Source organism: Thunnus maccoyii, chromosome 8 (genome assembly GCF_910596095.1).
Source record: "Thunnus maccoyii chromosome 8, fThuMac1.1, whole genome shotgun sequence".
NCBI classification, from domain to species: Eukaryota; Metazoa; Chordata; class Actinopteri; order Scombriformes; family Scombridae; genus Thunnus; species Thunnus maccoyii.
The window spans coordinates 25,031,434-25,046,242 of record NC_056540.1 but is presented as its reverse complement, the minus strand read 5'-3'; the positions used below and the strand labels follow the sequence as shown (position 1 = coordinate 25,046,242).

The window sequence follows — 14,809 nt, the reverse complement described above, 5'->3', positions numbered from 1 at the left end:
TGTGTGTGTGCGCATGTTTTTGTTTTTTTTTTTTTTTTTTTTGGTGACAGAGACAGAAAGACAGAAAGACAGAGAGATTTTCTGTAATAGAAAGTGAGAAAGGGAGGGGAGGGAGGGAGCTAGAGACGAAAGGGAAGGAGGGAGGCAGGGAGGGAGGTGGGGGGGGGGGGGGGGGGTAAGACAGATAGAGTGCCGGCAAGCGAAGGGGACGGAAGGGAGGGGAGAGAGAGAGAGAGAGAGAGAGAGAAAAGAGGGGGAGCACATGTGTATGCTTGTCACTAAGGGGCTGGGAGAAGGACTAAGGGAAGCGAGGTAGCTGGCCACAGCCGCCATATGCTGACTGGATTCCTGTTCATGTCTGCTGTGTGAAGACTGTAGGTTTCTGTTCTGTGCTGGCCGGCTGGGGAACACGCCATGGGAAGCTCACATCTCCTCAACAAAGGCATGCCTCTAGGTAAACAACTAGCACTCTGCTTTTATGTGGGAACTGTGTGTGTGTGTGTGTGTGTGTCTGTGTGTGTGTGTGTGTGTGTGTGTCTGTGTGTGTGCGTGTGTGTCTGTGTGCCAATATTTGTGAACTCAGTGTACATTATTCTGCCTTCCTCCTCCCCTCCCCCTTCTCTCTCTTTTTCCGTCTCCTCCTCCTCCTTCTCTTAATTCTCTCTCACTCTATTATCTTTTTCATCTGTGCGTTTCGCTCAGTCTCTTTCGCCTCACAAGAATGATTAGCCTTTTCTCTAGCTCTCGCTCTCTCTCTGTATGTATGTGTGTGTGTGTGTGTGTGTGTGAGTGTGTGTGTGTGTGTCTGTGTGAAGAGGCAAATCTCTGCCATTGAAGGCTGTTTGAACACCTCCATTTGTGGCAACAGAAATAGATCTCCCTCTCCTTCGAGGGCTAGCAAGGACATGACACATATTTCCCTTTCATTGTGTTTCTTTTCTGGAGAGCGGTTTCCTTCACTGAGGCACGCACACTAATAAATCAAACGCGTGCACACGCACACCTACACACACACATAGGAAGTCAACTGACACACAAGTATACACATGCATGCACTCAACCGGATTCACACACAGGTGACAGATGCATCTTATGATAGGGGCTGGAAAAGACTGTTCTCGAAAAATTGGATCAAGGTAGGGAATAAACAGGAGGGGGGAGTGGAGGTTTTTGGGTGTGGAAGGAGGAGGAGGAGGAGGAGGAGGAGGAGGGTGTGAGGATAAATGATCATCCAACCCTTAAGCTGAATTATTGTTATCTTTTAAATCTGAAATTTGTGCAGCCACCTCTTCAAAAAAGAAACCAGAGATTGTAATCTGTGATGTCATCAACAGGCTGCGGGCTGTGTCTCTTGATGACATCAAAGATTAAAGTTACAGCTCTGATCTTTTCCCTTCCCCTTTTCTCCCCTCGCTTCGGGTGAGACCCCTCCATATCCGCCCCAACTACGCCTAACAGCTCGAGAGTCCAAGGTCACGGGAATAACGACTGTCAATTACGGTTCAGGGAGGACTGCCCTTTTTTCAGATGCTCACGCACAAATCACCACCAGTCAATAATCATGACACTGATATGGTCGTTGGATCTGTTTCGGTGCACGGTGAAGATCGTTCAACCTTTTTGAAGGCTGCTTTAAAATCGGTTTCGTCGTCCCTGTTGATTGATGGTTGTGCTGATTCATGTTTTGGATCCATGAGTGTGGAGTCATTTCTGATCTGATCATAAAGGCTCACATCAGTGACACAAACACACGCCACACACCCCCAACACCTTGTAAAATCTGATTTCTGGTTAAAGACAAGAGTGTTATCTTATTATTCAGTGGAAGGCTTTTCATTGGTGTATTTGAATGTATAAAATTATCACGATTCACGTCATTGTGCTTTATTTTTAACTCCAGGCTGTTTCCAGTCAGGATGTTCCATATAGACACCTGATTACGTCTATGACAAAAACAAGGGAAGTGCTCAAGTTGTGACATGTTTCCGCCTTGGTAATATCAAACATTAAGTGAAAGCACACCTGCACAATGCAGACTAATTAAAATGTAAAGACAGAACTGACAACTCATCTCAAGATCAAACCGCTCATATGTTAAGGTGTCCTATTTTGGAAACAGTACAGCGTGTGTTTTGTACAACCCTCTAACTGTAGGAGTCAAATGGTAAATACTGCGTTCAAACTAGCTTCAACTGCTTCATATTTTAATTTGAGCTGCACCACCACTGGATGAGCGTTTTGACAGATTTCACTGACATTTAAGTAGAGACTCATAAATATGACTAGTGTAAAAAAAAAAAGAAGACACCAAAGCAGGCATACTTGACAGCACTTACACATCTACTGTATAAAGCATGTATATATAGACTATATATATGTAAAGCCTGAGTTAAAAAGAGGAAGCGACAGTGAAAGATCTATCAGCTACTGAAAGCTGAGAAAACACCTCAACCACACACTCAGTTCACACCAAAATCATGTTTTGTATTTAACAACTTGGAAAAAAAGTTGTGTGTTTTATTGAGAAATACTTTTACAAAAAGGGAAATACAATTAAAAGGCATAACATTCTAGACAGGTGACAAAATAACAGGCCTACAATGTGACAACCCAAAACAACAATTAGTTGGTAAGCTATAATTCAACTTATGAGACCTTGATGAAAATGGGTAATTACTCAGGACTGTGTGCTTATTATTGTTATTAATTTAAATGTCAGCAGTCAGGTGAGTCTGTTTAGAGTGAGATCTGCAGATTAAACAACTTGCTCAGCTGGTATCTACTGTAAACGCTCAGAAACAGCTGCCAGCAAGCTGCCACAGATTTGCTATTGATGTCATCACATGCAAATTTATGCCTGTTGTCTGTGCCAGAAGGTTTGTACAGCAGTATTTTTACTAGGTGACTATAACTTAAAAGAATACAAAATATACAGTAACTTTGGTTGTCACATTATTTAAAATTATCAGCTTATTTTGTATCAAAGATCTAACAGTAAAGTAAAAATGTGGTGGACTAAATGAGCATTTATATGTGCTGTTGAGGGACTGTGGATCTACTGTGATCACATATAGATATACTGAATACAACTATTCATACTCTGTGAGTCAGTAACAGTCATACTGACTTATAACAACATGACAACTCTTAATAAATGGAAGTAAATATGTAAAATTAACTTTTTTTTTTTTTTAATTCTGCTAGGGAGTTTAGTTTTGAAACCTCTAATCTGAATACAGTGAATGCCTCATAACCCTAATAATCCATTAATAAGGCACATATACTCCAGAGTATCAAAACGGACCCCAATCCAATTGAAACTTCAAAGTAATTGTGACTTCATTTTTGCACATTAACAGTTAATCCAATATAATGGTCCGACTGCCAGTCTTTGTTATTGTGCAGCCAGACTACTGTACAATAATCCAGTTACAGCTTGTATTTAAATGCAGTAGTTCCTGTCGTCCAAATATTCTTAAAGCTTCCTTTACTTCCTCACTGTTTTGGGTTCTTGACATTTTATAAATCAGCAGAGGCTATTGGTACCCTCCCCCCATCACAGAGTGGATGTACAGATTTCTGTATCCTCAGAGACCTACAAGTTGAAAATTATGTTGAAACTACAAAATTAAAATGAAATTAACATATTCATCAACAAACATGATGTGTTTGTCCAAGCCCATTAAAAGGTTGCATATCCAGCCTGCAATGCTGTCATTTCTTCTGTGATCTGCTGGTCTCTGATTCAATACAGGGATGTGTGGGAGGCTGCTACTGTGGCTGTATAGCATTATTGATCGTTTTTATTTCAACCTATGCCTTAGTCATACTGAAAGCCTCCTTTCAAACAATAACTGATCTCCGCTCAGCATTTATCTGCATCGAAAAGCAAGTGGAACCGCTATAAAATTGAGAAATCAGTAAATATGTGTAGAAGTTAGCCCTGCTCTCGCTCAAGAGTGCAATAACAGTACAGCTGGAACTATTATCGCCATCATCAAACCCTGAATTGGTCACTAAAGCCAAGCTGCTGCCAAACGCTGTTGTGTTTCCTTGTCTGTTTTGCTGCTGGTGTCTTAGTGATGGGAACACAAAGCTGACAAACCTGAACTGACTTGCTGATACTTTACCTGCAAATTAGGCTCTTGGTTGTGTTTGTTTGTTAGAGAGCGAAAGAGAGCGCCTGCATGGTGACCGTTTCTATGTGTAAGCACTTGTTTCTATGATATATCACTGCATATTAGTCATGTCGACCAGCATGGATCGGTGTGCTGAGTGTGCACCTGTATTTCTGTATGTATGTGTGGGTGGGGCAGGAGGTGTGTGTGTGTTCATGTGTGTGTGTGTGTGTGTGTGTGTGTGTGTGTTTGGAGGAGGGAGGATTGGTGGTGGGGGATATGTCTGTCTTCTCCTCTTACCTCCCTGGGAACTAAAATGTGAGCAGAGAGAGAGAGAAAGGAGAGAGAAAGAAAGAGAAAATCAAAGACTGCAGACAATGTGAAGCTGCCGGGACACTTTGTACCTGGATATTCCGGCATTTTTAAGAATATAAATACAGTGAAGATATAAAATACGGCTTTTCTCACAGCTAGAGAGATGAACGGGACTGGGGGGAAAAAGGAAAAGGCAAGAGAAATAAAGAAAGCCCGGGGAAGAGAGACTGAAATGAGAGATGGAGATCTTAAAAAGAGGCAACAAGAGATGAAGGGATGGTGAGATCAACACTGAGGGGGTGAGAGACGGGAATATAGGGGCTTTTAAACCACGCCATGTTGCTGCATGCCACAAGAGCCACTAACATTATAAATCACCCGTGCTGTGGCTCAATGGTTGGTCGCTACAGTCGCAGGCGACTGACTGATCACAGGTGCCGACAGCAACACTCTCCTCTCTTCTCTGTGGTTACACGGTGAAAAATTCAAACACTGTATCTGAAATGCGGATGCCTTATCTGCCAGGGGTTCATTTTCAGTTCAGCTGGAGAGGGACTGAGAGGAGATTTAATTGAGGAAGTCTGACCTTATTTCAGAACTGAAAAACCAAAGAAAGCACTTAACAGCAGCTAGTCGTGTAGGTGTCTTTGGCAACAAACAGAAATGTTTTATAGAGGTGTGCGAATGGCAGTTTGAATAGACTGAAATGAACGACAACAGATGCTTTATTTGTTCATAATGTACATGAGAGGTCAGTGTGTCATGGCTGTGAATATGAGGAGCATATATGAGTTTCATATTTTCATTATTGTTTAGTCTAATAGTGAAAAAGGTCCATCACAATGTCCTAAAGCCCAGGAGATGTCTTCAAATATCTTGTCAGGCCAAAACTGAATAAAACTATTTAGTTTATGATGATTAAAAAAAAACTGAAAAAAGCAACCACTCTTCACAGCTGAGAAGCTGGAATGATGGATTGCTTTTTATGTCCCTTGAGTAATTGATTAATCGACCAATTATTTCAGCTCTAGATTCATGTACGAAGTCTTTTTATAGTTAAATGTTTGAATATTAAACTACACACAGATGCTCTGGAAATGAAACCTCTTGTTTTAAATGGACATATTATGCTTTTTGTGATTTTCTGTTATTTTTGTTTTAGGACGTCTATATTAAAAACGGTCCCTGCAAGTCAAAAGCCATGGCCGTCCATTGGTAGCCTTTGTTGCTAAGGTTGCTCACGTTGTCCACTCTCATGTTTCAGATCAGATTCCGACTTGAACATGTACGGATGTATTTGAGAAGTTTCCATTTTGAGTAAAGAACGAGAAAAAGAAGTTATATTCTACTACTACTGTTTGTTTAGCGTCCCGAGCCGCTGGAAGTCTGCCGAGGGGCAACTGGCCAATCAGAATAGAGTCGGCTCATCAGGAGGGGGGTCTTAAAGAGATAGGAGCCGATACGACTTGTTTCAAACAGAAGCTGAACTGAGGGGCTGAATAAAGGGCGAGTATAAGATGACTGTAAATCATGCAAAGATATTCAAGTAGAGCCCCAGAATATAAATATAGACCTAGAAATATGCACGATACGTCCCCTTTAAGAGTGTAATAACACACTGTTGCTGTGATTCTCTTGTGTAGGTCAAAACCAGGGACTTCCAGCCTGTTTCGGCAGATCACTCTCTATCGAGGTTGGCGGATTTCCCGGTGCCCTGCACATGCAAAACGCTGATCTTACACATTGTCTTTGTTGACTGACAGTATGAAAACATTGTCTTGTTCCCCCGGGACAAAAATCCAGCTGTTCTTGTGAGCTGGTCAGTGACAGCTGGATTTGGGCAGGCTGCAGGGCTTTCCCACTGGCTCACTTTCTGCAGTCCCAGCAGTCATTGGCAGATGCTTTTTCCATCTTGAAATGTCAGTCAAACGGCATTAGCGCAATTTCTGTCTGATTACAAATCTTCCAAGGGACACAATTTTAATATTGGGGGATGTAATTTAGTGTCCCAGCCCCTCAAGCACAAAGTACACAGGCAGAGTCATTACTATGCAGATGGTTATTGTTTTTAGTGAACAATTATCACCAACAAAACCTTCTGTTCCTCCATTTTTGACGTTGCCTCGGTCGCAAATCACTGCCACTGCATTGCTGCGTTGCCTTGAAATGTTTAGCAAATACAGTAATTAATCTGAATCTAAGCTTACTTGCAGAAAAAAAAAAAATCCCTGGATGGATGGTAAGAGCAGAGCTGGGGCTGCGGCCCCCCTTGGCTGTCAAAAGGCCTGTTTGCACTGTGAAAGCTCCCAGCAGTCACCCAACCCAGGGTTATGGGGGCTGAGAGGGAGAGAATATGTACTGGAGTGTTGAATATAATGAGAGGGAGTAGAGATGGATGAGGTTTTAGAATTTAGAAACTGAGCAGAGTGAGAGGAAAGTCTGGGCAATTATTTATTATAATGAAGAATTTAATGAATGTTTAATATGACGGGAAAGCAAGAAAATATATTAAATGAAGATAGAGATAACGGCCATTTGAGTTTGATTTAAGAATTCAAAGACAGAGAGTGGATTTATATTTACAGTTCTGAGGTTTGTGTGTGTGGGAGAGATAGAAAGTGTTTTATCATTATAGTACTACTCAGCAGTCAGTAGTGCTGGTCCTCCCAAGGTCATGCTTGGCGCTGGAATGAGAGCTATTTCCTCCCTCACTGTGACCAAGTGTGAGCCGTAGAAATGTCTGGAATTTCTGTTACTCTCTTAAAAACGCCATTCTGCTGCACAACCGATCGGAAGGACCAGTTTTCGTTGTTGCGTGCTGGTGAACGCATCTCTGAATCGCCTTTTGTTTCCCAGTGTCTCTGCTCAATTCTCACATTAAACCTCATGAAAAACGAGTCCGTGGGCCAAAAATATTGTAAAGTGCAAGACCTACGAGCAAGTGTGCTACAGAGGTGTCAAAGCTCGAGTACTTTTTGCCGTTGATGAATTCCAATTTCTCAGCCATGCACCATTGATTTTGTATTGACGCGTAAGTGCAATGGCCTCCAGGCAAATCCTATTATGGAAAAGCTAATGTTTTACCAGGCAACATAAGGCACTGTGAGCAGGATTTGAGTTACACCTTATTGGTCTCACTGCGCTGCGGGCAGCTTCATCAGATCAAGTTTCATGCTGTAATCTGACGATGGAGATATGAAGACAATATGGAAATTGAGTGATGGGAGTTGTGAGCTATCTTTGCTTCTATGTAGCTTCTGAGTGCAGCATCAAGGCAGCTTATCATCCCTCAACTTTGTTTTAACATCGAAAGCAGGCAGAATGTGCTTTCATCTTGACAGAGATGAAAGCGAGCTGTTGGTGCTGCAATATACTGTAAGCAAAATTTAAGTGATACAGATTTTAGACGTTTAAGAATAAGAAATACTTGATTAATCTCAAGGGAAATTTAAGTGTCACGACAGCACCGACCAGCACACAGCAATCGAGTTAAATAAAATAAAAATCTAATTAAATTGAAACTGTAGCTGAGCTGAACTATAATTCAATATAGGCACTTATAGTAAGTATGTTCAGATCAAACCAAATCTAAACGCAACCACAACATCCAACCATGGTTACAGCGACATGGATCTGTGTATATTCTCCCATGCTCTGCTCTTCTACTGCATGATGCACGCAAGACAAAGTACTGTGCACGCTAGTTTAAAAATAGACCATAAGTATGTTTTTGTTAGAGAAAAAGCGTCCTCTTCAAATCTCAATACTGCTTTTTCAAAATGTTTTTCATTTCTGATTTCTGTTCTATAAATACAGATTCTGAATACTTGTATCCTGTTACAGCTGAACCTTGAACACTGCAGCACACTGGAGCATGAACCAGAAATGCATGCAATCACTGTTTACATTATTTCTCCATGCTTGCACACTGGCTCACTCGACAACCAGAGAAGCTCACTGAGAGTCTTCTGAAAAAGGGAGAAAGAGTTCAAATCTTAAACAGTACATTTATTTCCTAGAACTGCATGTTCCATGAGAAACAGGAAGATCATCCAGCTACATTTGTCCAGGGAGGTTCATTGCATGTTTTTTTCCAGTGCCCGTCTGCTTTTTATTCATATTATTCATACAGTTATACTTATTCACTCCTGGGAGCTGCCCAGTACAACACAGCCCTCACCTTCTGGTCACTGAGCTGCTCTACTGGAGCAGATGGAGGTGAAATAAACACCAGGAGCAGCGAATGTTAACCAGCCAAATAATTTCCAGTGCAGCAACAATGATTATTATTACCGGTAAAAAGCGTTGCTGTTTAAAAATCATTAAGCGTGGCGTTTCTTAACAGCGTTACACTGACACAACAACCCAAACAACAGGAGCTTTCATGTTGACAGGTTGTATTTTACAAAAAGCTAAATGCAAGCTAAATACAAAAAGCTATTACTGATGCATACTGCTATAAAAATTTTCCAGCAGGGATTTTTCCTTCCTTAATTTATTTTGCTCATTTACTCACTTGATGATAGCTGTTATGGGAAGAGTGTTACTCAGTTTCTCTGCCCGGATTTTCCAAACTAATTTGTGGGATTGAAGCTGCCAAACTTCTGTCTACAAGTCCACAATTTCTCAGGGATCCTTGGCATCCAAAACATGGTATGGACTATAGAATGCGGATTTTGAACTGACTGGTTTAATAATTCAGCTACTTTCTCATGATGTGAGCTCATGCAACTGTAAAACAGTTAGAAAATGAGCAAGTGCCAATTGTGTATCCATCTGGAGGTCAGAAAAATGTTTTAGGAGGTCCTGGAATATTTTGAGTGAAATGACAGAGGAGGTCACTTATTTGAGATGTCAGCCTGAACATCTCGTATGGAAAAAAGTCAGAAATGAGTGATGGGTACAGTCGGCATCAGCAGAAAGAGGCATAACTCTGCACTTATTTCATCAACAGTGTTTAAGAGGGCTGTCAAAACTTTACATGTCAAAGAGATCCAATTACATACGCTGTCTCAGAAGCTCCTCTGAATCTATCTTTCCCTCAGATGTCTTGGGTCTCAGTCAATATGTCCATCAGTGATCTGGAATGATTGACCCTTAAGTCATCTGTAGAGAGACAAACTGAGAGATCCAGGCTGATTGCAGTGGAGGGGGGGGGAAGGGGGGTAGTTGAGGAAAACTAATAAATGCAACTTCCATCGACCACTGCTCTCCGGAAAAACGGCCCACTAGTGGGGTTGTCATGCATATCTGCCTTGTTAGATGCAACTGCAAGGCTTCGCAGCACTTTGAGGGTAATGGTTTAATCTGAGGAGATGATTTAATAAAACATCCTGTGGAAAATCGCAGAGGAGGCTCACTCTACTCAGTTATTGACAGATTTCGGACAGATTTCACTTAGTGGCTGTCTCTCATGACGGATATCACTCCCTCATATGAACTGCTGTACCTTCTAACCTCTGTCTACTGACTTTTCCCTGATTTTCAGAGTCATTTAGCCCTTCTGAGCTATGAAGTATCACATTTCTGTTGCATATATGTGCACAAACCCCAAGATATGCTAGATAAAATGCAATTGTGACATAATCTAGAGCAGTGTTTCCCAACCAGGGATACTTGTACCCCAGAGGGTACTTCTGTAGTTGCAAAGAGGTACATGGAAAGATTGTGGAGTACAAAATAAAATAAATTCAAATTATGATTTGATTAAAAAAAATACATCCAAATATCTGTTTAGGAGGGAAATAACAATCAAAATAGCATTACAAATTGGTGGGATGCAGATCTTAAGTGAATTTATTGTAACAAGAACCAGTAAAATACCAGCTACAATAAGCAGACTGCACATTACACACCTCCCACCAACCTGTGTCAGTTATAACACCTTACAGCCACTGAGAGTGCGTTAAATCTTGGTAGCAAGCTAGTAATTAAGTCTAAGTAAGAGTAAAAGTAAAAGTAGTTGATAAATGGTTTTAATAATTTGCAAAGAGAGGATGAACATTTAGAATAATTAGCCTAGAGTAGTGGATAAACGGTTGAAATAATCAGCTGAAAGTAGTGTGTATATACGGATGAAAGATCCAGATGTAGTAGGAATGCAAACTTGACCAAACTGACCTAAACACTGACCATTTAATTGTATGAAAAATCATTGTAATAATAACCAGTTTCTAACGTCCACTTTAAAATAACTTACAACAAACAAAGTTGGAACATGACGTGAATTCTGCAAATTATGTGCTGAATGAATGAATGAGTTAAAAAAAAAAAAGAATGAACATGAACCACAACAAATAAAAACAAATGTATTCATATGTTGAAACAGTCATTGTTTAATTTATTTTGTAATTACTTCACTCTAGGCCAAAGTATGAGCTCTGAACTTCTAAAACAGAGAGTTGAGCTATGGTTTTTGGAAGAAGCCCTTTAATCAATACCAGTCAATGTAGAGTTAAATGAGAAATGTCAGACACTGAAACCAGCCAAGCTTGGCTATTACATCCCCCTGATGTGTCACCTACTACTTAAAAACTTTAATGACACAATAGACACTGAGTCATCCAAAAACTTTTGTTTGTTGGTAGTCAGTAAAACAAGATTAATACTACCCTTGCTAAAGTTACAATAAATATTCAAATACAATAAAAGGTATGCTTGAGAAAGATAGTGACTGACTAACTCACAGAAGTGGCTAGCTCAGCTTAACAACGTTAAGACGAGAGGGGAAGAACCATGAGCCAAAGGGGGCGTGTGGCATGGCGTGAGGTGCTACAGGCCACAGCTGGACGTTATTGCCTAAGAGTGACTTTCAGTGGTTCATGAGGGTCTTAGACTATGATTATGAACAGGATAAAATACAAAAGAGTACCTCTAATTATCATAGTGTTTTTGCCTCACAATTTTTAATTCCACAGGGATATTCTGAACGTTCAAGTTTTCTACCACACTACCTACCTACCACCTCCATCTTCCCAGTTACTACATGTTTCAAAGAATCGATAAACTTAATTAGAAAGGCAGTAATAATGAAACCAAAACAATAAAAATCCTTAAACGTAATAAGGGGAAAAACAGCTGTGAAACATGACCTTTCACGACGGGAATTAGCTCTGCAGCAGATAGACAGCTGCTCTGGGAAATTCTTCTTCTTTTTTTTTTCTTTCTTTTCTTCACGCTTACTGTCACAGTTGTCATAGCAATTGCATCAGTCCGGAGCGGAAAAATTATGGGATGCAGATTAAGCGGGACCTCGTCTGTGCCCAGAAGCAACTGCATATCTTCAGTTTTAGATTTCATGAATGACAAACAACTGAAATCTGCTGACAAGTTTAAGAAACGCTGGAAGATGCGACCCGGAAAATGAAAGCGAGAGGTTTAATAATATAGGAAATTGCAGTTATGTAGGTGTTACAACTCCACAATATAAATTATAGTGATTTAATGTCTACATTACCTCTGACGATCAAGACTACTTTCTGCTCATGTTACTGTTTCCTCCGTTCCCACTTTTGTTCTGCCAACCTGACACTTTCTCTCTCTTTTCATGTGTGTGTTTGCAGGCATCAGGCCACCCATCATGAACGGGCCCATGCACCCGCGCCCTCTGGTGGCGTTGCTGGACGGGCGCGACTGCACTGTGGAGATGCCCATCCTGAAAGATGTAGCAACTGTGGCCTTCTGTGACGCGCAGTCCACACAGGAGATCCACGAGAAGGTAAGACATTTAACCACATAACGTAACACACACACACACACATCATATAATCATCATTTTCTTGAGAGAATTCAAATTTTAATATCCAGAAGTGATGTAAAAATATCTAACCTGAAGTTTAAAGAAAGGCGTCACAGGAAGAAGGACAAAGTTCATAGCAGTTCAGCATTTTTATATAAACTGGTGTCTGTGATTCAGCAGTGTACAACCAGCTCAATACAGCTTTAACATTTTCTGTTTTGTTTCTATGTATGTATATTTTTTATAGAAAACAGAAAATCTAAAACTGACTTAAGCAGCAACATTTAGAGCCGAATATTGAAACCATCACAGAAAGAGGCAGTTTGTATGTTTGTTTATAACGTGGGAGCAGCTGCAGTGTTAGATTACGTGGAAAAATGGATATAGTTCAATCATAATTTTATTTAAATTAGAAATACAGCAACAAAATAATAACTATCAGTCCTAGAAATCTCTCTGGGGTGAATTTAGGGACATGTTTGCCTTGATTGACAAATCAGCATAGACCACACAGTCATGGTGTTTACAGTTTGCTCCACTTTTTATTCATTTATTCACTTCAAAACATCCCTTCAGAAATGTGCGATGTCACAGATGCTCTATGTTGTAGCGATGTAGGTCTACGGATAACAATGTCGGCCTTTTTGTTGGTCAGTTCAACACTTTGGTCCAGAATCTTAATAATTATAAAATGTATATTTAAAAAATTACATGAAATTTTGTTCAGACATTCATGGTCCTGAGAGGAGGAAATCCTACTGATCCTCTGACATTTCCTCTGGATGAATTTGCATAAAATTTAGTACAGATGTTCATTTTGCCCTCAGGTTGATTTGTAAACTATCTGTTAAACATCATGTGATCAAGTTTAAAGTGCCAGCGTGCTTAAGTACAGTCTAACAAAGCTGCAAGCACGGCTGTAGACTGTGATTTCTGTTAATTGAGAAGATCCTCCCTTTCTGATGATAGTCAGAAAGGGAGGATCTGAAGTAACCACATTAAATTGGCAAAAAAAAAAAGGATTGGCTGTTTACAATGAACGCTCCAACGCTTACTGGTTTCAGAAACAAAAAAGAGAAGTTCAGAAGAAGAAAAAGAGTAAAATTTCAGATAGAAAAATGAAGTTAAGAAGAATAAAGATGAGGACAGAGAGCAAACCCTAAAATGTGGGTCAGGCTCAGATCTTGCCACCGCCACTATGGATTGTAAATGGGTTTGTATGTCTGGCAGGGTTACGTCTCGTTCTGGGTGACTGCCAGGCACACTCTCTCTGTGAGCGTGCTCAGTAGGCCACAGCGTGGGAGAAACAGATGGCTTTCCCTCGCTCACTAACTATCTCTTGCTCTCTCTCTCTCTCTCTCTCTCTCTCTCTCTCTCTCTTGCTCTCTAGTAAGCAGCCACCTCATTGTGTAATTAAAAGGGCTTTTTTATTGTAATTGAACCACATGTCATTTTCATCCTTTCTCGCACGCATGACTAGGAGGGCTGGCAAACGTTAGAAAAAGATCGTATGATTAACTGAGAACTAATTAAAAGGTGACGGCAGATGCAGAACTGTTTTTTCTCACACGGCTATATATCCCCATTCTATATGATAATCAAGTTATCTGCTTTCAAGTCAGATTATTTCATTTTCAATTAAGACAATAAGCCGTCATCCTAAGTAGAAGCCACTGAGAATCCCATGAGAAGAAGAATCCTGCTGATTATTAGTCAGTTTTAGTCAAATGCAGAGACACCTTATCTCCACTCCTGTGGCTATAAAAGGTTTGTTCCCATGGTAATATTCAGGAAATGCAGGCAGAGTATTCAAAAACAGGATATGAGAATGATATAAACAGCACATCTAGAAAAAGACTTTAACCAAGAAATGGAGTTCATGGAAACGCTCTGAGCGTGTACTCGCTGAACTGTGGTTGTTGACAATCTCTCAAAAAGTGATTTCCGCAAAGACACACTTGACTTGTGCTCACATCTACAGAGAGAAATGCTGATGACTTTACCTTCACACTTTCTCCATATGTACTGTTTGTATTCAAATGAAGCACCTTATTACTCTGAAAACAGTCAACTGTATAAGCACATACTATCAAATATGTCTCTCTTTATAATTTAGCTAATTCAAACTGTGTGTGTGTGTGTGTGTGTGTGTGTGTGTGTGTGTGTGTGTGTGTGTCCAGGTGCTGAATGAAGCTGTAGGAGCGCTGATGTACCACACCATCACTCTGATGAGAGAAGATCTAGAGAAGTTTAAAGCTCTGCGCATCATCGTCCGCATCGGTAGCGGCTATGACAACATTGACATCAAATCTGCTGGCGAATTGGGTGAGAACACACACACACACATACACACACACATATAGATGAGTCTGTAGTAGAAACGCTGTACTGCACTTCACTGCTTTACTGTTACTATGGTAATATCCTCACCATACTTTAAGTGACCAAATTTATCATCCTTGTATCTTTTGTAGTGGCAACGGTGACAAACACAGTAGAATTACAGCTGTGTGCAGAAATATGTCACTAGAAGCTGAATTTGAATCGTTTATATCTGAATTTGAATTGTTCAACTTGATTAATTGCATTAAAAACTGAATCTGATTTGATGATTTGAATCTATTTAGTTTGGAAGTGA

At 40.4% G+C, this 14,809-nt stretch overlaps 2 protein-coding genes across 6 annotated transcripts in view; one reads left to right on the top strand and one right to left on the bottom strand.

Moving 5' to 3' along the window:
* Positions 1 to 14,809, bottom strand: part of maea (macrophage erythroblast attacher, E3 ubiquitin ligase) — a 102,790-nt gene that overhangs the window by 24,667 nt on the left and 63,314 nt on the right. The gene's annotated exons all lie outside the window — the stretch shown is intronic.
* The window catches only part of LOC121901487 (C-terminal binding protein 1), a 34,161-nt gene that overhangs the window by 8,162 nt on the left and 11,190 nt on the right, over positions 1 to 14,809 (top strand). Inside the window, exons 1-3 of one of the 3 annotated variants that reach the window (XM_042418278.1) lie at positions 218 to 454; positions 11,996 to 12,150; positions 14,352 to 14,496. In XM_042418278.1, the coding sequence (XP_042274212.1) occupies positions 415 to 454; positions 11,996 to 12,150; positions 14,352 to 14,496 (340 nt within the window). In that variant the 5' untranslated portion in view covers positions 218 to 414. Of the gene's footprint in view, positions 1 to 217; positions 455 to 11,995; positions 12,151 to 14,351; positions 14,497 to 14,809 lie in introns of those variants that run through there. The other 2 variants (XM_042418276.1, XM_042418277.1) reach the window with 2 other exon arrangements.